Genomic DNA, 26962 nt, shown 5'->3' with positions numbered 1-26962 from the left:
ATCTTTGCCCATCTTCCATGGCAGTTTGGCATGGGGCGCCAGGAAGAACCTAAAAAAACAAACTTTTGTTGTTTGAGCACACAGCAGCGCTCAACATACCAATAGGTTGTCTAACTTGAGCCTCATAATAGGTAGATATTACAGCGGAACGAGGAAGTAGCTGTTCTGAGAGCTCAAGTCGGTGGATCAGCATTACACAGTGATTGAGAGATAGTCAGGACTGGTGACTTTCACAGTTTCCTTGATACCTGGGAGAAGGAGGAGGGCTTGCTCCAGGGCCTTAGCTGCCCTCAGTCTGACTGGAAACTCCTGGAGGGCAGGGCATCTATAGGGGCAGGGCTGCCCCACCCAGGGCCTTATATAAACTGCTCAGCAGAGAACCTGGCTTTGGGAGAATAAAAGGAGAGAGAGGAGGCTGGGCTGGGGAGGGGGCTCGGGGTCCTGCTCAGTGGAGGCCAGCTATGGGGCTTCCCAGCCCCCTTCCCTCCCCAGCTCTTCCAGCGACAGCCCCCAGCAGCCTCCAGGCACAGAGGGAGTTAATCCTGGGCTTAACTTCTTGAAAGAAGCTGAAGCTTTTATTCCTTGATCTTGCTCTCCTCCCTTTCTCTGTGTAGTCTTCCTGATCTTTATACCTCCTGCAGGTCCCTCCTCCTTACTCGCACCTCCTGCACCTCCCGGACTCCAAAACACTCTGATTGCCAGGGTGGGTCAATGGTTAACAGTCAACCAGCTCTATATAAGCCTGCTCCGGCTGCCTACCTGCTGCGTCGGTCCTTCAGTTCCCTGGAGCCCGGAGGCAGCTCCGGCAGCCCTCGGGGGTCCACACCATGGCCACCTGCTGGCAGGGCCTGTGGGCCTATCGCTCCTACCTGATTGTGGTTGTCATGCCCATTTTATTGCTGCCTCTGCCCATCCTTGTCCCCACCAAGGTAAGGACTTGGGGTTCTGGGCACAGAGAAGCTCCAAGGGCTCAGGGGGAGGACTGTCTGGGCCAGGACTGGGCATCCTTAGAACCAGCATATCCTACTTACCCCTTCTAGCCTGCAAGTGAGGCTATAACCTCCTGGTCCTCCTGAGGTCTGAGGGTTAAGAGGTCAAAGGGGGCTTTTGCTTGGCACCCAGTAGTAGGAGCCCAATGTGAATTGCTTAGGTACGCTTGAAATCTCCCACCTTGGGAGACAGGAAGCCAGTTCCATAAAAGAGGTGCAGGTGGAGGCAGATGGGGTTATCTGCCTACTGTGCGCCCACCCAGCGCTGGACTGGGCTCAGTGGGGCATGAGCAGGGCTGGCTGCCGGAGAGGGATGGAAGGAGAGTAGGAGGAAGCGGCCTCAGGCGGTTTGTGCCTTTAAGAGTGTAAACAGGAAGACAAGGAGCTCATCTGTGATCCCAGAGCTAAGTCTGCCAAGGAGGAGGGGTGGGAATTGGACGAGGGGACCCTGCCAGTGGGCACCACAGACACCATACCCTAGATGTAGCTAAAGGTGCCACTGCCTCCTGCCCCCACCCCCAAGAGCAGAAGTCATGACTCAGGCTCCCATTAATTGGAGTGGCCCCCACATGCCCTGTACCATGCACCAGTAACCCTTTCCCCCATCTGATGAGGCAGGTCTGACTGTCCCATTTTACAGGTGGGGAAAGTGAAGTTAAGTGACTTACCCCAAATTCCAGGGCAGATCCTGGGTTCGTGGAGCTTTAACATTACATGCTTTTGGGGCCCCCTCTGTAAGTAAAAGAAGACAAGATTATGAATCTAAAATTAGCACAGGGCTTTGGGAAGGGTCAGTCCAGGAAAGGCCCTTGAAGCTCAAGTTCCCAGTAAATCTCCCTCTGGCAAGTCACCCAGTTAGGAAGCGGCAGAGCTGGGGGTGTGGTCTAGCTCCAAAGCCTGTGCTGTCTTCTCTCCACCCCGCTGCCTCCTGAAGGCTGAGATGGAATTGTGGTCCCAGCCCCACCCCAAACCCCCAGAACTGCCCAGTGAACCATTTTCTTCCTTTCATCACAGATAGAGAAATCGAGGCAGGCTTTCTGTTCATGGTATCCCAAAGAGCTGAGGGACTGGGGATGTAATGGCACAGTCCCTGGGCCCCTGACACCTGGTAAGTGACAAGTCCTGGCTGACCTTTGAGAAGACCCTCATCTCAGGCCAAAGGTAGTGGCACCTCTGTGCCAGGGATCCATCAGATGGGTTTTCAGACACGCTGGGCCAAGCATGTTAACCGCGGGAGGGAGGACAGACAGGGACTGTGATTCTCATTTTACTCCCCAGGAAAGTACAGCTCAGAAAGCTTCAGTAACTTGCCTAGGGTCACACAGGAAAGCCTGAGCCAGTACGAGAAGCCAGGCCTCCAGGTGGGAATACGGTGTTGGGAGCCTGTCGTCCCTGTGCTGCACCCAGCCCTGCTGCCTGCCTCTGGCCCGCAGATGCTGCCTTCCCCATCCTGACTCAGATGAACTGTCCCCGGTCCTATCTAGGAAGGCCAGCCCCTCCACCGGGGCCCTGGATACCAGCCCCTCTCAAGGACTTTGCTCCTGTAATTATCCAGCATCATCCATTTTTCCCTCTCTGCCTGACCTCTCTCATCAGCATGCAAACATGCTGGAATATCTCCCATTTTAAAAAACAAACAAACCTCCTCTGATCCCACATCCCCTCCACATTTGCCTCCTTTCTCTGCTCTCTCTCACCACAGAAGGCCTCAAAAACTGTCTACACTGCACGTGTCTCCCCTCGGACAGCTCCAGTCTCCACGACTCTACCTACCGAGAGGGCTTTCGTCAAGTCCCTATCAGCTTCCTTGTTACCAAACCCCTGGTCCGTGCCCACCATCCCCCACCCTCAGCAGCATTTGTCACAGCTGGGCGCCCCCTCTTTGCAATGCTGTCTTCTTTTGGCTTTGGTGACACCTTGTCCTGACGTCCTCTCCCGTTGGCCACTTTTCCTGGCTCCTTCTCTCTTTTCTCCTTCTCCCAGGTCATCTTTTGCTGTCTCCTGCTTTAAAAAGCATCTCGATGCTGGTGATTCCCTAATGCATAACCCCAGCCCTGACCTCTAAACTTGTGTTATCCAGCTAACACTGGACGCTTCCAGCTGACTATTTTCTTTTAAGCAGCATACACTTTTACACATCCAAAACCAAGCCCAGATTGCCCATCTTTTCCAGGTGGCTCTTCCTGCAGTCTTACGCATCAGGATATGGTTCAACCGTCTACCTCGGAGCCATTCCCGATTCTTCTCTTTCCTTCATTTCCTCATGCACCAGCAGGTCCTGTTGACTCGATATCCCCAAAATACTCCAAGTGGAATCTCTTTCCACTGCCCCCTCTCTGGTCCAAGTCACTATCATTTCTCTCCTGTCCCTATCCCTGCCCAGACCATTCTTTACCCAACCGCCAGGATGGTCTTCTCATAACATAAGATCATGTCACTACCCTGCCTAAAACCCCACACAGGGTTCCCATCAAACTTAAAATCCAAACCTCTTAAGGAAGCCACAGTCCCCGGGGCTCCACACCCACAGACCCCTCAGTCTCCATGCTCCATGTCCCACTTCTTGTTCTCTCTTCTCCAGTCTCACCAGCTTTCTCTCTACAACTCAAATTGCTCATCTCCCTGCCGGGAATGTTCTTCTCCCAGATGCCTCCTTCTCATTCTTTAGGTTTCAGCTTAAATCTACCTCCTCAGAAAAGTCTTCAATGACCAACCCCAGTCGCTCTTTATTCCCAAACCCTGTTATTTTATTTAAAGGGCTTTCACTACTTGAGATGATGTATTTGTTTATTTTTTAGTTAGTCTCTGACCCCCTATGCTAGAATGTAGGCTCCATGAGGGACCTTGTCTTTTTCCATGCAGAGTCCTCAGTGCCTGGCACAGAGTAGGTGCTCAGCAAATACTTGTCAGATAAATGAATGAATGAGGGCAAAGAGGGCCCCGTCTTGAATTCCTGCTGAGTCTCTGCTCTCTAAGGTGAATCCCCCAGCTTACCTCCAAGCCCCTGACCCCTGAAGTGGGAAGGAGGCCCAGACTAGGCTCATACCTGTGTCTATATAATAATAATTGACATTTATTGAGTATTTTTATATGCTAATCATTGTGCCAAGCACTTCAAAGCACTAACCCATTTATTTCTCACAGCAACCTCTGAGTTACTGTGAGGTTGCTACTATTATCTCGATATAACAGACATGGAAATTGAGACTCAGAGTCGTAAAGTAATTTGCCTAAAGTCCCAGGTAGAAAAAGGCAAAGTCTAGACGGGAACCTGGTCTTGAGGTCTCTGCCTGCATCTCTGTCCAGGGATGCAGGGTGGCGCCCCTGTCATGAGTCATCATGAGCCATCTACCCTCACACCCACCCAGCCATCAGCCAAACCTACCCTTCAGTCTGAGACATCTGCTGAGCTCTTGTTCTGTGCTGGGGGTTCCTGAAAAGGAATACAGACGTTCTGTCCTCAAGTTGCTTTCAGTCTAGAGGACCATGCGTTTATGCCACACAGAGGTATAGCCGGAAGCCTGCAGGAGCTCAGAGGAGGGAGACAATTCTTCCAACTGAGTCAGGGGAGGAGCTGAAGCAGGTGGCATTTGAGTTGGGTCTTGAAGACTGAATGAGATTTCAACAGTCAGAGGGCAGGCCGGTAAAGGAAACTGCAGGAGCAAAGGTATAGGGCTGGAAATAGTAGGGTGCGTTTGAGAAATTAGCAACAGAATCCTTGAAATGCTCATCACCTTCCCATGGTCCCAGCGGAAGGGAGGCAGTGAGGCCTGAGGTCTTCACTGCTCCCCCAACCCTCCAACCAGACAGCAAAGAAGCACCACCGTGTGCCAGAAAACTTACACCCATCCATTCATTCATCCATTCATTCACTTATTAGGGAACACAGACTGTGTGACAGGTACTGTTTAGGCGCAGGGAGTGGGTAGGATCCAGGGGAGTTTGCAATCGTGGGGGTGGGGTGAGGAGACACAGAAAAAAGCATATGCTGTCCGTGCTGTGAACACCATCCAGCAGGCTGTGACCACGGCCTGGGGAGGGGCTGCTCCAGGTGAAGCGGTCAGAGAAGGCCTCCTGGGGTGGTGATATTTACCCTAGGACCTGAATGGCAAGAAAGAGCTAACCAAGCACAGCTCTGGACAAAGAGCCGTCCAGCCAGAACACACAGTACAAAGGCCCAAGGCCAAGGGTACGCTTGGCAAGGTGGAGGGATAAACAAGGCCAGTGTGGCATGGGGGCCTGAGCGAGGAGAAGATGGGTTAAGACTGGTCAGCCAATGTCAGCCCTACAAAGCTAAGGGAAGGAGTGAGGATTTTATGCTGAGGGCCATGAGAGTTAATTGTTTCTCAGGGGTCAAACAGCTAGTAAGCTAGAGTCAAAAGTGCAAATGCATCCTGGGACCCAACAGGACCATCTGTAAAAACATTCTCCCAGTGACATGGTGTTTGCCAGACAGAGCTTAGCTGAAATCCGTACTGTATTTACCGTAAGAACAGAAGGCAGAACTTCTTGCTCTGAACCACCTGCACGCCTAGAACATAAGAACAGTGTGTGTGCGTGCACACACACGCTCTAAAATCTGTGTAACTAAAATCCCCTCGCTGCAAGCTATTCCTGAACCCCAAAGAAAAACCAAGACTCAGATGATTCACTGCGGGCATGAAGACTGTACAAGGCATTTGGACTTCAGTTCTGGGGCCTGCCTCTGTCTTTTGAGACTTCCTGGGCCTCAACTGGGAAGACAGAGTCCAGGGAACAAAACATGGATTTGGGAGCCAGAAAGATGCAGGTTCAAATCCACTCCAAAGCATGCACAGCCAAGTGACCTTACCAAGCCTCTCCAAGCCTCTCATTCTAAGGGGTGGTTGTGAAGTTGAAATGAGATAACCCGTGTGTGCAGAGTGCCCAGCACCCAGTGCTCAGGAAACCACGGCTCCCTGCGCCCTCTACCTTCTCTCTGAATTCCTGGTCCCTGGAAAACAGCTAGCCCCGGGCGCTGTGTAGATGCCTGACTTCTTTTCCATCGATGATTCTGTTCAAATGGGCTGTTGTCCTCATGAGGGCCTCGGGCGTCTACTTATGAAACCGTGAGATGTGTCTGGTCATGCCCACCAGAGCGGCGAGGTGTGGTCCCTAAATGTGGCCACGAGCACACTGGGCTGTGTGGGACAGGTTTTCTGGCCTCCGGGGTGCCTGGGAATAGGATTAGAAGAAGGAGCCAGCCTCCAAGGCCAGGGGGATCCCTGGAATAGAGAGAGAATGTTCCCCAACTTGAACTCTGTCCTCAGATTACCAAACCAAGTCCATACTTATCAGCACCTGCGAGGGGAAGATGAGGGGGCAAAGCAAGGTAGAATCTTCAACAACACAGTTTCCTGGATATAATCCAGCAGCGAGGCCCAGGGCTGTTGTGAGGCTCAGCTGCACGGAGGAGTGTGGGAATGCCTCGCTCATCGTCGCTCTGCCTGCTGTTTTGCTCTTTAGTGGACACAGGCAGGCCTGGCCCCGGCCCAAGCTGTGAGGTCAGGACTCTTCCCCCACTTTTGTTTTCTCTGACACTCAGAGACCCATTGTTTCGCTTTGGCTTCTTGGAGCAGAAGATGATGCAACAAACTCATTCACATCAAGGTGCAGATATAAACAAAGATCACCCAAATGAGATCAGGCAAAGTCTCAGAAGGGAGTCAGCCGCTGTCACTTGCGTTTGGCAGAGCCTCAAAGGCAGGCAGGGGGTGGGAACGCTTTAGAGTGGAAAAAGGAAGGCTGAGGAGTACCCTGACTGGAGGCTGCGGGCAGGGTGAAGCAGGAGGCAGCATCACTAGAAGGGGCGCATCCAGTGTGATTGGTTTGAGGAGCATATTTGGCTTTCACTGGTTGGTCCTGAGCTGGAAGTGTAGGTAGAGAGTGGGAGGCAAAAATTCTGGAAGCCGGCAGTCGTTTAGCCAATCCTGACTGTTTTGGGCCAACTGCTGTAGAGGCTGTGGTTTGGCTGTAGGGCTGGTTGCTGCAGAGGTTGTGGGACATATTTTCATAGAGGGACTGGCCATTGTCCCCTTTGTGTATTCAATCTCTCAAAGGTACTAGGCATTTGCCATGGGCCTATTATTCCTACAAAGGATATCACCGACATCCTAGTTCACTCTGCACCTCCTTCCTCAAGTCCCTTTGGCCTGGATCCTCCCTTTGTGGCCACTGCCATGTACCTAGACAGCCAGGACAGGCACCTGGGAGACACTCAGAACTGGCAACTGGAAGTTTTCCTCCTACACGACCCATCAACCATCACACAAACCCTCTGTCTTCTGTCTCCTAACCTCTCTGGAGTCCATCCTCTCTCTCTCCATCTCCACTGCTAAGACCTGCTCTGAGCCCCTGTCATCTCCCCACTGGACACCCAGCACGGCCTCCTGTGACCTCCCAGCCTCCCATCCTGTGTCTTCTGATTCATCCGCCACACCATCAGAGGTGTAAGCTCCCTTTTTTCATCTTTAGGTGATTTATTTACTTAGGTGACAGATGCACATCATACAAAATTCAAGAGCACAAAAGAATGAAACAGAGGGGTCCCCCTCCCACACTGTGCCTCTCCTGAGGGCAGTCCCAGCAGCCAGCATGGCGTATGTCCTCCAGAGCAGGGACCCCTCACCCTTGGGGGTCTGTGGGGAGAATTCAGGAGGTCTGTGAACTTGGATGGAAAAAAGTTACATTTTATTGTCAATAATCTCTGAAGAAAATTTAGGATTTCCTTCTGTTATGAATGTAGACAGCTATACTGTCTACATAGAATGTAGACAACAATACTATTGTATTGTTAATACAATAGTATTAACAATGCCTTTGACTTTGCCACCTGTAGGAATCACAGATATTTTCACATCACATTACAGCTATTGCCAGTACCTTGAAATATTGTTTATGTTAATCATGACTTTGCAATGACAGTAGCCATTAGCCAGTGAAGGTCTTATGAGTTAAGAGAAAGCCACATAGGAGCCAGACGCATAGTGGTTAAGTGCGCGTGCTCCACTTCAGCGGCCTAGGGTTCGCGAGTTCGGATCCCAGGCACAGATATACACATGGCTCATCAAGGCATCACACCTACAAAAAATAGAGGAAGACTGGCACAGATGTTAGCTCAGGGACAATGTTCTTCAAGCAAAAAGAGGAGGATTGGCAACAGATGTTAAAACAGGGCCAATCTTCCTCACCAAAAAAAAAGAAAAGAAAAGTCTTGTATATCAGTATCTTACCCATTTTTTCATATTTTAAACTGTAGTTCAATATAATTGGTTTCCTTTGTAATCTTATGCATTTTATTTAATGCATTAAAAAACATTATTCCTGGGGCCGGCCCGGTGGCGCAAGCGGTTAAGTGCGCGCGCTCCGCTGCGGCGGCCCGGGGTTCGCTGGTTCGGATCCCGGGCGCGCACCGACGCACTGCTTGGTAAGCCATGCTGTGGCGGCGTCCCATATAAAGTGGAGGAAGATAGGCACCGATGTTAGCCCAGGGCCGTCTTCCTCAGCAAAAAAAAGAGGAGGATTGGCGGATGTTAGCTCAGGGCTGATCTCCTCACAAAAAAAAAAAAAAAAAACATTATTCTAAGAAGGAGTTAGATGGCTTCATCAGGCTGCCAAGGGGATCCTGGTACAAAAAAAGGTAAGAATCCCTGAATCAGAGATTTTCCTAAGTATATATAAACCCTTATGCACATATTCTTTTAAATCACATATGGTAGCATCAGTGTAATCTTTTAATAGAAACACCAACCTGACCATGTCACTCTCTCTGCTTAAAACCCTTCAAGGGCCTCGACTTTTCACCCCTGTCTCCCAGATAAAGTCCTAGATTCCTCTCAGGGCAGGCAAGGCTCTTTCCAAGAATCACACCCCTCCAAGAATGCATCTTGATCTTTTATGCCTCATTCTGTTCCCTCTGTGCTTACTCCCCACCCCAACACCTTTTGCTGGACCACCAAACTTCTATTCATCCCTCAGCACCCACTCAGCATCCCCTCTCTGGAAGCCTTCCTTAGCCCAGACAACAGGAGGCTCAGGGAAGGGGCCCCTTCTCCTCTGGGATCCCACTGTCTGGTATCTCCTTTGCAATGGTGCTTGGCAGGCTGCCACCCGGTGCCTCGCCTCACTCTCCAGACCTGGGGGTGCTCACTGCCAGCAGCATCCCTACTTGCAAGGGGCAGAGGGGCAGCGGGAGTGGCCCACTGTGTGCCAATCCATCCCCACCCCTGGGTTAACCCTCAGTCACCAGGAGGAACAAGCTGACACCTCTGAGACTGTGGGCAGATTTGCTGCTGCCCAACAGCCACAGGCTGCACACGGGTAAAGGCCGTGATGCCCACAGGCCCCACACCTTGCCCACACCCAGGGTCCAGAGTCTACCCTGGATTCCCTGGCACCTTCCTCTCCACGTGTGCCTCATGCATCCACCCTGGTTCCCCAGCAGCCCAGGAGCACATTTCTCTCCCAATGCCAACCCTGCTCACTGCCATCTACAGTCCTCTACAGCTGAGACCTACATATTCACATCCTTCATCCTTAGAATAACCCAGCAAGGTGGGTGTCTCTCTTATTCCCATTTGTAGATAAGGAAACTGCATGAAGGAGAAAATGCTCAATGTTGTTTACGAAAAAAAGCAAAGCTGAGAGAAGTTAAGTAACTTGCCCAAGAACACACAGCAATAAAGCTGGGCCTGGGTGCTCAGGTTTTCTGACCTCTGACCTGTGTTTCCCATTACAAAAGAAGCAAGCTGCCAGCCTTGGGGTTTGGAAGCCCTCTGAGGGTTTATCTCTTCTGTCCACTGTTAGCTTTGCAGGGCTGCCCACCCACCCATGGCCCTATGGGCCAGCCTACCTGGGGCACTCAGACCCCCCCGAAGGCCAGGGCTGGGCCTGACTCATGTCTGTATTCCTAGTGCCTAACATTTGTTCACTCATTCATTCACAGTGTCAATTCTGTATAGGTGCCAGGCACCCTGCTGGGGTGGGGCAGAAACAGACTTGGACCCTGCTCCCTGGAGAATATGTACAGTCTGACGACAAAGATTGATATTCATCGAGAAATTCACAAAATTACATGTTTAATTACAGACTGTGATGAGTGCTATGCGGAAGAGATACAGGGGCTTAGAGTGTGAAAAATGGGGAATATACCCCAGCCTGGAAGCCACAGAGGCTTCCCTGAACAAGGAATATTTGAGTTGAGATCTCAAGAATGAGTAGACATTAACTAGGCAAAATGGGGAGGAAAGAGAGGAAATTGTGTGCAAAGGCCCTGTGGCTACAGAGCCAATGGAGTATGTGAAGAACTGGGAGAGGGCCAGTGTGGCTGCAGCAAAGAGAGCAGGGAGGAGGGGCATAGACCAGCCCTGAACTTTTCCTAAGAGCAGTGGGAAACCCTAAAGGATCTGAGCTGCTTGGAGGTGGGTGTGTATGTCAGGGAGAGTGGATTAAACATATTTGTGCCTTGAGATCTCTCTGGCTACAGCAAGAAGAGATTTCCGGGACAAGAGAGGAAGCTGGGAGGTGACTAAGGAGGCTCTTGCAGAAGTCTTCATGACAGATGCTGGGGCCTGGACCAGGCCAGTAGCCCACAGCTGGAGAGAAATAAATGGGAGCATTTGAGGCATAGAACCAGCAAGACTGGAGATCTGGAGCAGGGAGGGTGTTTGTGGAACGACTGCCTGATGAACAAGGCTGATCCCAGAGGTCCCACTTCTAAAGCTGGAGATATTGACCTTGGAATAGGACACATTATGGGGCCAAGGAGAAAGGATCCCCAGAGCTCTGCCCTCAGAGGGTGCCCCAGGGGCTGGCACCTAACCCGGGGGGCCCCTCAGAACCCAAACAGCTCCCCAACCTCAAACCCAGGCCCTCTAAGCTTCAACCAACAAATGTCGACAATGCAATGCTAGACCCCCAGGAGTGGTGGTCCTCACCCCTCGAGGGGAGTAATGAGAAGCTCTGCCTCATGGAGAGGGGAGGATGAAACGAGAAAGAATGTGTGCCAAGCGCCCACCCAGCTCTGCCTGGCCACCAGAAATTCTCCACTCTGGCTCACACCCACATTCTGGGGCTGTAAAGACTAATTCCACCTGAGTGTGGGCCTGGGAGTTTAGGAAATTCCCAAGGTGATTGATTCAGGGAAGACACAGTAGTTGATGCTAGATAAATATTTTCTTTCCCTTTGCCTTAATGCAGGGATTCTAGCCATTTCTGAGCCATGAATGCCTTGAGCTGTCTGGTGAAGACTGTGGACCCCTCTCAGAACATTGCTTTGAAATGCACAAGATAAAAAGCATAGGATTACAAAGGAAACCAATTATTTTGAAATACAGTTATAAAAATATGAAAAAATAAATTGCAATTCAGAAATATAGGCGATTCTTCATGAATGCATTAAATAAGATCTAGTGTTGGTATAATAACTACCATCATTTCAAAATAGTGATGGGTGTAGACAATATTTCGAGATAAATTTTGAGATAACTGTGACCACCGGTCTGTGCAGGCATCTGAGAGCTGACAGCCACAATCAGACATCTGTGACAAAATCCCCAGCAGTCCCGTCATCAGGAGTATGGTTTTGTTGCCTGTGTTCATAACCTTAGTTAGATGTTAGTGAAAAGATGAAATCGTTTTCCTATCCAACTTCACGGATCTTTGGAACTCTATGCCCCAGTTAAGAACCCCATGAACCAGGAAGAGCAGGTCACTGAGCTACGCGCAGCTGGAGAGACTGTCCAGAAGATGGGGTGGGGACACAGGGCCAGGGCCACCAGGGCCAGGGAAGGCTTCCAGGTGGAACTTTGAAACCAGTTTTGGGATTTGATCCACAGACAGACAGACAGACATGGAGAGGGACGCAGGGAAGTTGTAAAGGGGTAGGGAGTCAATACACTGGAGCTCACGGGGCAGGTCTGACTATCAACAGTTCCTTTTGGAGCAGGGAAATGGGGTCTCAGGAGTGAAGGCACCTGCCCAGAGCCGAGCAACAGGAAGCGGCAGGCCCCAGGGAAGATAGTTCTATTTGGATTCAGAGCCCTGCTCATCCCTGGACGCCCCACTGGTCACAGTAAGCCTGAGGCTGGAGGACATCCCGCAACTGCAAGGGATCAATCTCAGGGTAGACAGTAAAAGTGGGAGCTCAGAACCAGATGGCCGGGCCTCTTCACTTGCTATTTGTGTGACGTTGGGACATTTACTACTTAACTTATTTGTGTCTTTGTTCCCTCATCTGTGAAATGGGAACAATAGTCATTAACTCACAGAGCAACTAAATGCAACTAAAAGACATCTGACGGCATAGAGCATGATGCCTGGCACGGGGTAGTCCTCAGGGTACTTCTGTTGTCGTTAGCAGAGCTTTCTTCTTGAATCAGCAGAGTGACCGGCCGCCCCAGCCCCCCTCCTTGTCTCTGGCCAGAGAATTCTGGGTGGGCAGGGTAGGGGGGGCACCAGGGTCCAGAGTGGCTGGCCTGCCCTTAGCCCCAGGGGCAGATGAGTAACTGGTCCGTGCAATCACTGCAGGTGAGGAAGTGGTTGAGGAAACAGCAGCTTCAGCAGAATCAGCCTCCTGCTAGGGGAGGAGAAGGGGTGGGTCTCTGGTCGAGGGTCAAGGTGGCCTCGCCCCTGGGGCCCATAAGTTCATGTCCAGGGTGAGGAGGGGTGGTGGAGGTTTCATGGAAAGTGAACCTAGCAACAGACAGATTGGGCTCTACAGCAGGGCTGTGCAGGCTGTGGCCTGCACCGCTCCAGGGGCGCCATTTACCTAGACGACGGGGACAATGCTCTTGGACACCAAGCCAGACACCTTGCCTGGGTTCCATCCTGGCTCTGCCACTCCCTGGTTCTGTGACCTGGAGCAAGCCCCTCACCCTCCTGAGCTCATCTATAATGTGGGACCACCACACTCACCTTAACAGCTGTTTGAGTTTCATGTAATAACAGACTTAAAAACATCCAGCTCCTAAGAGCTGCCCAATAAACAGCAGCTTCCTCTTCCCCTAGGCCACCTCCTGGGACCCTCCCCAAGCTTCAGGGTACTAAGGGCAGAGGTACTAAGGGGTGAGCTCAGCGTGTACCAGGTGGAGAAAACAAGAGGGGCAGGGCAGTCGAGACAGGCAAGAGAGGAGGGGCCCCTGGCCCCGTTGTCCCAGCATGCAGCCCCTTCCTTTGGCAAACAAAGAGTGGGCAGGTGCCCCTGAGGAGCCTTGGATGAGGGCACCTTCTTCCCTGGAGGCTTCTTTCTGGCTAATGATTCCCTCACCCTCCCTCCCCAGCCCTTCGGAAAGACTCTGTCAAGAACGGTGGGCCCCTGATGTCGGGGGCTGACTGTTGGGCTTCCACGTCTGCTCCAGTTCCCCTCCCAGGCCTGAGGTCAGGCCTCTCTAGACTTGGTGGCCTAGTGAGAGACAGGCGGGCCTTTGGTACTCAAAGACTCCCAAGAATGTACTCAGGGTTTACCCCACAACTCCCTGCACAACACAGGGATGGGGGAACCTTTGACACAGTCTACAAATATGAATGGCACCTCCTGGAGTTGTGCAATGCAGTGGTCATGCCAGGATTGCTAGGAAGGAGACCCTCCGCCATTCCCAAAACTTTCCAGTGATTCATTCAGAAAAGATTTACTCTGAAGCCTGCTGGGTCCTGAGCTCCAACGATCCAGATGACACAAAACTGACTCTGTCCTCGTGGATCTCAATCTTATAGCAGAGGGAACAAGCACTAATCAAATCGTCATAGAAATAAATATATTCTTATAGGCTCTGATGAAGCCTGGGAAGGCCACAGTTCCAGGTAGGGGTCTACATTGCCCAGGCCCCAGTCTCATCTAGATGACACTCCGTCTCATGTAAGGATCCTCACCTGGGCTCCCTATAGTCCCCTTGGGCTGGGTGGGGCCTGATAACCCAATTCTAGACTCTCTAGCCTCTTGTGTGGCAGGATTATAATGTCTAGGTTCCCCAAGGTTAAAGATAAGGTGGTGAGTTATTTGCTTCATTTTTATTTCCATTTTGAAATGGGACCTTGGGCTTGGGAATCAATGACTGTGGATTTCACAGGCTCTCCCCACACTGTTACAAATGGCTTGTTTTCTCTGGGGGCAGGAGGTGACATGATTCTGGGACACAGGCCTGCCCCCTCCAACAGCTCTGCCATTCCCCTCCCACCTGCAGGAAGCCTACTGTGCCTACACCATCATCCTCATGGCGCTCTTCTGGTGCACTGAAGCGCTGCCCCTGGCCGTCACCGCCCTCTTCCCCATCTTCATGTTCCCCATGACAGGCGTAATGGACGCCTCCGAGGTAAACCTCCCCCGTCCATAGGAGGAAGGGCTCCTGGGGATGGAAGGGGTCTACCCTAGGACACTGGTGACTGAGGAAGCCGCGTCATAGGCAGGGCACACGGAAGACAAGTCCCTGCCTCTTCTTGGGAGGTCAGAGAGCACTGAGGGAGGAGTCGGCTAGAAAATGAGGGAGGAGGGCACCCTAGAAATGCTGAGTGTGTGGTTGGTGTCCAGAGTTAATTCAAAGTGGGATTAAGCTTAGGCCAGGGAGGTAGAAAGGCCTAGTGACCCAGGAAAAGGGGCTTTGAAAGCCAGCTAAAGGGGCCAGCCCGGTGGCGTAGTGGTTAAGTTCACGTGCTCTGCTTCGGCAGCCCGGGGTTCACAGGTTTGAACCTGGCGCGGACTGATGCACCACTTTTCAAGCCATGCTGTGGTGGTGTCCCATATAAAGTAGAGGAAGATGGGCATGGATGTTAGCCCAGGGCCAATCTTCCTCAACAAAAAGAGGAAGATTGGCATCAGATGTTGGCTCAGGGCTAATCTCCTCCCCCGACCCCCCGAAAAAAAATAAAGCCAGCTAAAGAGCTCATATCCTTGCAGTTCAGTGGCTCCGAAACTTGAGCTGCATCAGAGTCACATGCAGGGCTGGTTAACACACAGATTGCTGGGCCCCACCCCAGAGTTTCAGTAGATCTGGGGTAGGGCCTAAGCATTTCATTTCTAGGTTCCAGGTTGGTGATGATGCTGGCCCAGGGTCTACACTTTGAGAACCAACACTCTAGTTTCCAGACACAGCATTAAATTATCTACCTCCCAGTTGATGGCTTGAAACATGAGTGGAATCAGGCTAGATTATCTCCCAATCATTCCTGAAGGGAGAAAGAATGAGTTTGGCAGGAAGAGAGGAACCTGGTTAATATTAAATGACAGATAATCCAAAGACCATTTCCATTTGGTTCCATGATCCCAGGAGACCAACCCGTTTGTGGGAATGTCAATGACTGTACCCTGTAAGCCCAAGAGCACAGGGGGAGACCCTTCCTGCCTCTCAGCTGTCCCTGCCCTTCAGGTCTCCGTCGAGTACCTTAGCGACACCAATATCCTGTTCTTTGGGGGGCTGCTGGTGGCCACCGCCGTGGAGCACTGGAACCTGCACAAACGCATCGCCCTCCGAGTGCTCCTCATCGTTGGGGTGCGGCCTGCCCTGTGAGTTCCCACAAACTAGGACTGGAAGACCATGGGTGGGTGGTGTTCTGGGCATCCAGTCCCTGAAGGGACACTGGAACACCAGTGTGTCTGTTTATCCCTAGGCTGATGCTGGGCTTCATGTTGGTCACGGCCTTCCTGTCCATGTGGATCAGCAACACAGCTGCCACGGCCATGATGGTGCCCATCGCGCACGCCGTCCTGGAGCAGCTGCACAAAGTCCCCACGGGCAGGAACATTGAGGAGGGCAGCGACAACCCCACTTTTGAACTCCAGGAATCAAGTCCCCAGAAGGAAGAGACCAAGCTTGGTGAGAAAGATGAGGCTGGACCCTGCCCCAACGTCTCACCCCTTGGGGAGAGTCTGAGGTGACACCCATGACAGGGGTGGTCATCTTGGAGCCTTTAGGGAGAGAAGAGGGAGGCAAGAAGTGCAGTGACCAACGTGTCCTGGTTTGCCCAGGACTTCCCTGGTTTTAAAATGACAAGTCCCGTGTGCTGGGAATCTCCTCAGTCCTGGGCAAACCAAGATGCTGGGTCTGGCAAGCAGAGAGCTGGAGCCCGGGTGGCCATCTGGGGTCCAGTTTCCATTCTTCCTGTGTGGTTCGGATGCTCCACTTCCCTTCTCTATGCCTCAGTTTCTTTCTCTCAAGAGAGAGGATGGGCCAGATGGTGTTTGAGGGTCGTCCCAGCCCGAGACTCCGGGGAGTGCTGGCCCTTGCAGACCTTGAGGCAGCCTCTGCCCTCCCCCAAGCCTGACTCTAGGCTGCTCACTGACAAGGCGCCCCGGAGCCCATGGAGCTCCAGCCCTGCTCCCTGGAGCCGGCCCTGCGCCCGCCCCGCCTGAACTCTTCCTTGTCCCCAGATAACGGGCAGGTCCACCCGGTCCGGCCTGCTCCTTCAGAGCCTGGGGAACAGCTGAACAAGGAGCAGCTCCACTTTACCAAGGGCCTGAGCCTGTGTATCTGCTACGCGGCCAGCATCGGGGGCATTGCCACACTGACTGGCACCGCCCCCAACCTGGTGCTGCAAGGCCAGATGAACTCGTGAGTGCCTGAGGGGTGAGGGGTCTGCACTCTCACTGGCGGGCAAAGGGGACAGGGTGGTGGCCGGGCAATGTCACACAGCAGCCCGCATCCCCCTTCAGGCTCTTCCCCCTAAACCCCAATGTGGTGAACTTCGTCTCCTGGTTCAGCTTTGCCTTCCCCACCATGATCATCTTGCTGCTGTTTGCCTGGCTGTGGATGCAGATCTTGTTCCTGGGGTTCAAGTAAGTGGCTGAGTAGGTGAGAGAAACCCAGGGGCCTGCCCTTATCTTCAGGGAGCTTCCAGTTGGGTACCCAAGTACCCACTGTGGAAAAGGATATATTCACCATCCCAGGGAGAAGGCCTCTCCCTCCCAAAGCCCCTCTGTGCACTTGGCCCCCCAGTTGAGGGAATTACTGGGCAGAGAGTATTACCCCATTTAGCAGATGAGCAAACTGAGGCTTGAGGAGTGGTACACAATTAGATTTGTCAGTGCTGTGGTTGAAAACCAGGTCTCCTGACGCCCAGGCCAGGTCCTATTCCATAATGCTCCACAGTCCTTTGGTAAGTGCTTAAGGAGCACACACTGAGCACGGTCAGTTACAAAACCATTTATTGTGCTCCTACTGTATGCCTGGCCCTGTCCTAGGCACTGAGAATACTAGAAGACATTAGGCATAGTCCTTGTCCTTGGAGCTCACCATCTAATGGGTGATGATATGGTGGCAGCCATGACAGAGGGAAGCCCAGGTGCTGTGGGCCTGGTCCAGGGGAGTGGAGGTTCCAGAAGGCCCATGGAGGACATGATGCCTGAACTGAATCCTGTAGATCTAGAAGTCAGCCAGGTAGAGAGTGGGGTAAAGGCATTCCAGGAACAGCTTGTACAAAGGCACAGAGGCAAGAAAGAGCATGTGTTTGGGGAACTCTAGTTCTGTGTGGTTGAAGCATAAAGAGCAAAAAGGAGAATAGGAGATGAAGCTGGAGAAGTAGCCAGGGGAAGATTATGGAGGATCTTGGGTGCCACATAAAGAGTTTTGACCTTGTCCTTGAGGCCAAGAATAGATTTTATTCTTACTTCCAACCCTGGATTATTGGTAGTCACAGGAGGTCTGAGTTGAAAATCATGTGAGATAGGGCTCAGTTAGAATTGAGTCTGGGATTGAGTAGTGACGTGTGCTATGAGTACAGGATTAGAGTGGTGATATGAGGGGTATTGTGGTATGAGTCGTTTGTTGCCCTTCCTGCCCAGGCAGTGGGGAGCTGTTGACAGTTTTTAAGCATTGTCGCTGTACTTTGGAAAAATTGTTTGGGCAGGTGCGAGGAGGCTAGATTGAGGTTGGGGGTTGGTAGAAGGCAAGGTGGTAGTCAAAGAGACCAGCACAGTGCCAGGCACCACAGGGCATTTGAAGATGTGTGAAGCATGGTCTTTGTCCTTGAGGAACTCACAGTCTAGCAGGGGAGTTGAGATTTGCCCAAGTGTAAAGTTAAAAGTCAACATGAGGGGCCAGCCCGGTGGCATACTGGTTAAGTTCACACACTCCACTTCAGCGGCCTGGGGTTCGCAGGTTCAGATCCCAGGCACGGACCTACACACTGCTCATCAAAACATGCTGTGTTGGCATCCCGTATACAAAACAGGGGAAGATTGGCACAGGTGTTAGCTCAGTGACAATCTTCCTCAAGCAAAAAGAGGAAGATTGGCAACAGATGTTAGCTCAGGGCCACTATTCCTCACCAAAAAAAAAAAAAAAGTCAACATGAGTTAAGCAAGCAGCACAGGGAAGTGGGCTGGATCCTCTTGTGCCTCTGAGGACAATGTGTGTGGGGCTCAGACTGGCAGGGGATGCCCAGAAACAGGTAGGAGAGGGAGGGGAGGATTTCCTGAAAGACCATTGAAGGAGGGGAGCAGTGAGTCAGGGCCATAAGGAGGCATGGGGTCTGGGCCTCTAGGTCCTCACTCTGGGCAAGGGAGGACTCAGCACAAGAGAAGCCCTGGAGGGACAAGTGGCCAATGGGGCAGATGGAGCAGGGCTGAGCATGGGGAAACGCAGCCCCCCAGCCCTAGCCTTGCCTCTGCTAAATAAGAGCCGTGACCCGAGAGTCTTCTGCCCTTCTTCCAGAACCTTGGGTGGTTCCAGTGTGGCAACACTGAGGTGGCCTCTGCAGGCCTCAGCCTTTATATCATGGGCACTCAGAGCCCCTCGCTCCCCTCCCCGGTGCGGGCCCTCATGAGCTGCCCCCACCCCTCTGCCTGCAGCTTCCGGAAGAACTTTGGCATTGGGGGTCAGGAGGGGGAGCAAGAGCGGGCGGCCTACCACGTCATCCAATCGGAACACAAGCTGCTGGGCCCCATGATCTTTGCAGAAAAGGCTGTCTCCGTCCTCTTCTTCGCCTTGGTGCTGCTCTGGTTCACCCGGGAGCCGGGCTTTTTTCGTGGCTGGGGCAACCTGGCTTTTTCCAATGCACACGGGGAAAGGTGAGCATTCTGGGGGGAGAGGGAATACTTCTGGGGCTCACCTGGCTGAGGGAGGTGGGAAGGGAGCAGAGCCCCCATTGCAGAGCAGGAGGTGACCCTGGGGGTGGGGCAACCTGCTAGGGGGCAGGGTTGGCCCATCGGTTGGAGGAGCTCCTCTCCACTATCCTCCACCCTGTGGCCCTGAGCAGCCTTGAGCCACTAAGCCTGCCCTCCATACCCCGCCCACAGCATGGTGTCCGATGGAACAGTGGCCGTTTTCATCAGCATAATTATGTTCATCATGCCCTCCAAGATCCCAGGGCTGACTCAGGATCCAAGTAAGCACCTGGACCAGGGCAGGGAAGGGCCTCTGGGAGCCTCTGCCTTCCAGCACGGAATGTACCTTCAACCACACTTGGCAGGAGTAGACAAAGCCCAGAGAGGGTGGGGTGACTTACAAAGGCACAGAAACTCAGGGATGTTGCAGAATGAGGGTCTCGCTCCCACATGTGTCAAGCTCTGACAGGGACCCATACAGAGAAACCCCAAGGGAGGGGAGGAAAAGCATGTTGGCTCTTGGTAACCCATCCTCCTCTGCTCGGGGTGTAGGACAACCAGGGAAGCTGAATGCCCCTCCTCCCCTCCTGACATGGAAGACAGTGAATGACAAGTTGCCCTGGAATGTCGTGTTCCTGCTGGGAGGTGGCTTTGCCCTGGCCAAAGGCAGTGAGGTGAGAGACCCCCACTCCTCCCCAGCCTGTTTGAGGGAGACCCTGTGGCAAGGAAAGAGGGGCTCTGCTTCTGTCCCACACAAGGGAGACCTGATCCCCACTTAGGAGCCGCCTGGTGGGCAGAGACTTTGCAGCAGCTAGAGAGACAGGTTAGAGCCAACCCAGTTGGGTTCTTGAAGCCAAAGGGAAGGCAGCCTTCTCTGTTGGGCAGGGCAATTCTCAGTAACCACCCACCTCACCCCTCTCCACTCCCTCACCCCTAGCCCGACACAATGCAATAGCTTGAGCACCTGCGAGTAGCTGGCGTTGGGTTGACACAGTCTGCATGCTGTGGCCACCAGAGGGCGCCATGATCACACCCAGCCGGGCTCGGGGAACCAGGGCATCCTTCCCCAGAGCCTCCATCCAAGAGGGAAATCCCTGAACCTGCAGCCCTGGGCCTTACTGTTCAGCTAAGCTCATTCACTGCACAGATAGGACGCAGCTTCTTGGGTCAGGGATTGGTGCCAGGGACTCCTGGGTCCGAGGTTAGTTCATCCATCAAGCGTTCACTGTGCCAAGCACTGTGCTGAGTGCTGGGTGCTGGGCAGGCAGCACTGTGTGAGATAAAGTCCCAGCTCCCTCAGGCTCACAGTTGGCATCACAGATGTGAGCAGGGCAAGACCTTGGAGCTCTTCTGACCCTGTGGACTGTCCCTATCCTCCTGTCAGCCTCTTCCCAGCCTCTACCAGGGCCCTGCCCCCAACCCTTGCCAAGAGCAAGGTCCCATCTACCTCAGCCTGCTGGGCTGGAGGGGCCATGAAGAGGGCTAGGGTTGGCCAGGGACCTCCCGAGAGAGCTTGGGAAAGCAGGAGTAAATGGGGTCAAAGGTCTTTACTCCCACCAAGCCCCAGGTTTCCCGAGAAGGCCCTTTGGCCCCTCTCCTAGCTTCTCATCTGACCCTTCTCCCCACACCCAGCTGTCCTTCAAGAGCAGGAGAGGGGACCTCTTGGTTCAAGCTGAGTCTTATCTTCCCTGTCAAGCTGCCCTTGACTCTGAAGACTCTAGAGAGGTGGGAGCAGGAGCAGGACCCTCCCGGAGTCTCAGCAGGGGACTCTGGGGGCCCAGGTAGCCCAGCCTCTCAACATCACCCTCCTCCGCCCACAGCAATCGGGCCTGTCGCAGTGGCTGGGGGACAAGCTGACCCCACTGCAGAATGTGCCACCTCCTGCCATTGCCCTCATCCTCTGCCTCCTGGTTGCTGCCTTCACTGAATGCACCAGCAACGTGGCCACCAACACACTCTTCTTGCCCATCCTGGCCTCCATGGTGAGCTGGCCCTGCAGACGTATCTCCTCCAGGCAGCCCTCCTGTCCACCCTCCACCCAGGGGCCCCGCCTGCGGGTCAGGGTGACCTGTCTGCACCTCCTCTTGTTTCCAGGAGAGGACTCCTGAGCTTCCACCCTTCCCCAGGCTTTTCAGCTACCTTGGGCCCCAAGGTCCTTTGGCCCCTGACTCACCCCATCCCTGGTGACATCACCCTTTGAGTATCCTGGTGGCCTCACCCACCCCCCTACCAGAACAGTCCCTGTTCTGGTCATTCCTGAGGTGATGGGATGAAATTGCTACCCGGAGCGTCCCCAGCCCCTTCCTCCCCAGGCGTGTTCCCACAGCCTTTGATGACACCCCGGAGCCCCTTTGAGATCTGTTTTATGGGCCCCTCCCCTCACCACACCCCACAGGGCAGGGCCACACACTCATCCCCTCCAGAGAGGTCAAGGGGCCCGTCCCAGGTCACCCAGTGCCTTCTGGAAGAAGTAGTGGGTTCATGGCCAGAGTGTGTGTTGCGGGGGTTGTCCCTCAGAGAGAGGAAGCGGGAGAATTGAGGGCCACACCTTCCCATCTGGGATGGGGACTGAGGTCAGCTCTGCCCCACGGTCTCCCCCCACAGGCTCAGGCCATCTGCGTCCACCCTCTCTATGTCATGATCCCCTGCACTCTGGCCACCTCCCTGGCCTTCATGCTGCCTGTGGCCACCCCGCCCAATGCCATCGTCTTCTCTTTCGGGGTCCTCAAAGTGACTGATATGGTGAGTGGCAGGGGGCCTCAGCACTCCTTCCTGCTCTGTCTTTCCATCTTGGACCACAAAGTAGCTTAAGACCACTGAGACTCTCAGAGTTGAGAGTGGACCCTGTCAGGGGTCAGGGACAGCAGGGCAGGTTGGGACGTGATGCCCATTTGGAGCATCTTCAGGTCCTGCCAGCCCCAGGCCATGTGAGAGGGAGAGGAGGAGTGAGGAATTTCAGGAAGGCTGCAAGGTGCCAGGCACCTGCACCCCGGGAGATGGACTCACAGAGAATGTTCTGTGAGCTGCCCCGGAAGCTCATGAGGAGTTCCCCTTTTCCCTGTTAGCACTGGAAGTAAAGCAAGGGCAGGGGCATTGCCTAGTGCTGCAGGTTAGACCCAAGGGAGGACTTCCTAGGGAGAGTTTTCCTAGCGAGAGAGCTCCTGAGCATCTATGAACACCTAAGGGATGGTGCCGGCCCGGCTCAGCACCTGCTCACCCAAACTGGCTTTCCTCACACCAGGCCCGGACAGGATTCCTGCTCAACATCGTCGGAGTGCTGGTCATCACGCTGGCCATCAACAGCTGGAGCTTCCCCATCTTCGACCTGTACACCTTCCCATCCTGGGCCCACTCTAACATCACAGCCTTCTGCGGGGTCAGCCAGGCGAACACCACAACACCTAGCCCCTAGACCAGGGGATCATCTGGCCAAGACTGGGAAGACCCACCTCAGAGCTGGGAGGGAACACCCAGGCTCCAAGCCAAGCATTGAGAGAAAGCCACATATACACACAACCTCGTGTGTGTCTGTAAGGAAGGTGTGTGTGAACTCAATCCTGTGTGCCTGAGAAAAATGTGTGTGTGTGTGTATACATATATATATGCATATGCGAGGATGGTGTGTCATGTGAGGATGTCTGAGAGGGGTGTGTGTGCATGCACGTGACCCTAGGTGTGTATGCTTGACAGTGCGTGTGTGCGTGCTCACAGACAGCACAGCAAGCCCTCTCTGGCACCGCAGCTCTTTGTCTCCCCAGCGTGGTGGCTGACCAGAGGCCTTTGCACTGTATTTATTGAAACTCAGGGTTGGGGTGGCCTGGGGAGCAGGGCCTACCAGCAGTTGCCATGGCAACAGCCTCTGGGACCAGCCTAGCATTCTGAGGTCTCCTCAGCCTCTCAGGTTTGGAGGGAGGCTTCCAATACTAGCCACATTAAAGTCTCTTTCAGTAGAGTCTGAGATGGTTTTGCACGGCACTTTCCAGGGCTGGACCACAACATGGTTCAGGCCGCAGGTTGGGGAGCACGGTGGAAGGGGACCTGGCCTCTGTCCTGTATGGCGGCCCCCTTGGTACCCTTCCCACCCAAGAGAGAAGGTAATGGCTAGGAACCCCTGCCAAAGCCAGTCGGAGTGGGTGCAGCCACCCAGGAAAGCAGCCCTGACATCACCCGGCCCAGCTAATTGGGAGCTGCCAGTCCCTGCGTGTCTTTAGGAAAACCGGCCTCCTGTTCCCAGAGCACTCCCTGGGCATTTACATAAAACCCTCTGCCCCTGCCAATTCCTCACCGACCCTTCCTCCAGCTGGAAAAACCAGTCCCACCAGACCAGGGGAGGCAGGCTGACCCATGCTAGGTGCCCTGAAAGATGGACCCTCACCCAAAATGGCAGCCTGCAGCAAGAAGGATGCAGGTGAGACTCACAGGAACACGTTCAAAACTGACATGGCCTTCAGAATCAGGGCCAGACAACACTCTGGATCATTCTGCCTCCCCACCTCACCTCCACCCCTCCTCTCCCTCCCTGCCTTCATGAACTCCAGAATTTTCATTTATCTGGCAAGGTGAGGGTGGGGAAGGATGATACCACACCCATCATCTGTTCTGGGAGCTCAATACCACTTCCTGGCTGGAAGTTCATCTTTGTAGCAATTCTAGGTCTCTCTCATTGTGGACAGTGGCATGTAAGTCCTGAGTTCATCTAGATGGAAGTTTCCAAGGGTGTCATCCAGTTTCATCCTGCAGTGGCATAAAGAAAGAGATATTTACCATCACCTTCGTGCCCAATAAAAAAGGGGCCTGGGTTGTGAAGAGAGAAAACCAGAAAGGATTTAATTCTGGATTCCCCCTGGGCTGGTCCTTCACTCAGTACTCCCAGAGCTGGGGGTTCGGTGTTGGGGGAGATGTAGATGGGAGGGGATTGCCTCATGGGGGAGACCATGGCTGTCCCCAGGGGATAGGGGATCCTGACAGGACATGCCAGATATCCAGTAAAGTGAGGAGTGTCAGGCCGGTGGCTCTGCCCCCGCCCCAGCCCCCCAGGCTGGCATTCCTCACTCATGAAGTCATAAATCACAGCTCCCACCCAGACCCATTCTAGGACCCCCCAAGGCCCCAGGCAACAGCCCCCCCCCACATTGGGAGTGGGCTGGCCCCAGAATGATGGGACTCCCTCACTGGCTTACCCACCATGCAGTAGGTTCCTAAGGAGCAGCCTCAGCCCTATCTGTAAGGAGGACCCTCTGCTACTGCTTTCTCCTGGACCCTGGTTGGGTATCCACTGTCCAGCCCTGGCTGGGGAAGAGTTGGGTGTGCCTCTCGGGGGGCACACGCCCCCACCCGCTGTTCTCAGCTCCCCTCAGTCCTGCTTAGAGAGGGCCAGGTGGACTGAGGCCACACAGCAGTCCCAGGGGATGAGGACTGGGCTGCCCTGCCTTGTCAGAGGAGGAGGTGGACAAGAGCTGGCCTGAGGGTTGAGGGGTCAGCTGTAGTGGGTGCCCTGGCAGAGCTCAGGGGACAGGCCTCCCCCAGGCGCTCAGAAACCATCCCCCTCAGAAAGCAGGAGGGCGGACAGGAGGCAGGTGGCACTTGTCGTGCTAATCATTATCATTAGCTGGGCAATAAAGTGGCAAGGCCTGGGCCAGCCTTGGAAGAAAGGGCCTCTCAGCCCAGGTCAGGTTTGTGCAGGCAGCCCGGTGCCTCAGCCCCTCCTGCACTCACACTCCGGGCTGCACAGGTGAATGGGGTGCTGCTGGGACTGGTGTCTGCACCCTCCCTGCCCGGGCACCCGTAGCCTTTCGCCCATGGCTTCCACGAAGACAGCGAGGGCCTTGGGAGTCTCCTACCAGCTGAATGTGTGCGGTCCTGGGACTCAAGAACTTCTCTGGTAGGTAGCTCCCTGTTGCTGGAGAAGATCAGTGAGGCCAGAAACAACTTGAGCACAGTCTGCCTGATGCAGCTGTGTCCTCAGTCCCTAGCACAGGGCCTGGCACAGTGACTATTGTATGAACGAATGTATCAGAAGCATAGGGGACTTCTTGCTCCTGGAGGGAAGTTGGACATGCTGCCCTCTAAGCCCCTTTCCAGACTGCTGTGTGTGGAGTGCTGTGTGACCCTGAGACAACATCTTGGCCTCTCTGGGCCAATGTCACCTTAGGCTCAGCAGATAGGCCCAGATTTCGAAGGCACCTCCTACTGTTTTCCCCAACCCCTGTCCCCTAGGGCCCTGGGAGTGTCCCTGTTTGCCTCCCCCCTCCTTCTGCTGGCCAGCACCAGCCCCAGAGGCAACTGTGGCACCAGAAGGTCCAGGGAAGAGCTCTCAAGTCACATTTTTCAAGGAGAAACCTGGCAGGATGGGAAAGGGGCACTTGTTAGGGAGATGGAGAAGGTGGAAGCAGGGCTGTTGATCCCACTCTCTGGGTTCACCTTGACTTGGGCCTTAGGTCAAGGGCAGCTTTAGGAGTTGGGGTCCTCAACCCCAGAGTAGGCCCCTTGGGGGCTGGAGCCATGACTTCCCTGTCTCCCCAAAGCCTCAGAGGGGAGGCTGCTTCCTGAAGAGGGAGGGGTGAGCTGTGTGGAGGGAGGGCGGGAAGCCAGGGGGTGCAGGGTGAGGGGGATAGGGAGGGGATGGGTGGGGTTCTGGTGGGCGCCAGCCTGGAGACGGTGCCCCCCACAGCCTCCACCCGAGTCTGGGCCCCATTAGTATGATCAGCAGAGCCATGAGGTTTTACTAGGGCAGGGAGTCTGAGGGTCTCAAAAGGCTGAGCCCTCAACATCACGGAGGAGAAGGGGGAGAGGAGGGCACAAGAGCGGGGGCAAAGGAGAGGGAGCAGCCTGATGGGAAAGGTCGTGACAGGGATTCAGCAGAGTTGCTCTTAAGGGTAGAGAGACGCACAGACACGTGAACATGGAGCCACGGATTCCTGGGTACACACAGAACAACTCATAGACACGTGCACACCCACGGATACCTGTGTATACAGTTACACACACACACAGACACTCACGTGTGCAGTTACTCACAGGCACTCACAGCCCTTCAGACGCCCAGAGTCATTCACAGAAACACACACAGTCACAGACAGTTGTACACACACAGTCCCTCAGATATCCACATAAACCCGGACACCCGTGCACACGGTGTCAGACCTTAGTGTTCTCACAAGTATACAGATGCTCACACCCATTGAGACACAGATTCTGGATTGGCACACCCAGCATCACATTGTAGCTCCACAGATGTAATGCACACCCACCGTGGCACATGTGAGCATGAGAACAGAAATGTAGATACACACTCACACACAGGTACATGGGGACTTAGACACTGATGCCAGTGAGTGTGCACACACACACACGGGCATTGCTCCTTCCCACCTCCACAGCTGTGCCTCCTGTAGCAGGAGGGATTAAGAAAGAGAAGCCTGCCCTCCCCACCCAGCAGGACTCTAACTATGTCCCTCCCCACTGGACGCCCCCACCAAGCTCTCAGCTTGGAAACTCCCTGGATTTCCGAGAGGGTCAGCCAACCAGAACAGGCTTAGACCTCCCAACCTGGGGCCCTTGCCACACACCCTCCACAGCTCTGGCCAGTGCTCCTCCATCATCCACAGCCAAGGAGCTGTCTGCTCTCCCCCAGGAAGCCCATCCTGATTAACCCCAGACCTCTCCAACGCTTCTTTCACATGGGGTCCTTGGGCCTCAGGGCCTCTATGCTTGGTCCCAGTTCCTCTGCGGGTGTTCTTAAATGTTTTCCATGCCAATGGAGTGAGACTCGGAAGGCCTGGAAGGGGCAGAAATGGAATCCACTTTGGGAAGACAAGTCCAGCTTACACGAGCAGAAGTGGACAGAAGATGGCCAGTCCTGATGTGGAGTACAGGGAGGGGGGCCCCTCCTCCACCACACTGAGGCTCCAAGAGTGGGAACAAT

At 53.9% G+C, this 26962-nt stretch overlaps 1 protein-coding gene across 1 annotated transcript; it reads left to right on the top strand.

Moving 5' to 3' along the window:
* The first annotated feature begins 827 nt into the window (after positions 1-827).
* On the top strand, positions 828-22450 carry SLC13A2 (solute carrier family 13 member 2). Its single transcript, XM_058559316.1, has 12 exons — positions 828-929; positions 14186-14314; positions 15365-15501; positions 15606-15811; positions 16366-16546; positions 16648-16770; positions 18784-19002; positions 19231-19319; positions 19591-19712; positions 20859-21020; positions 21643-21780; positions 22280-22450. Exons 1-12 carry the CDS (start codon positions 828-830, stop codon positions 22448-22450), a joined length of 1779 nt encoding a protein of 592 aa, XP_058415299.1.
* Positions 22451-26962: the final 4512 nt, after the last annotated feature.

The sequence above is a fragment of the Diceros bicornis genome, chromosome 18 (assembly GCF_020826845.1).
Source record: "Diceros bicornis minor isolate mBicDic1 chromosome 18, mDicBic1.mat.cur, whole genome shotgun sequence".
Classification (NCBI taxonomy): domain Eukaryota; kingdom Metazoa; phylum Chordata; class Mammalia; order Perissodactyla; family Rhinocerotidae; genus Diceros; species Diceros bicornis.
Note: the sequence above shows the minus strand (reverse complement) of the source record. Positions and strands in the feature narration are given on the sequence as shown.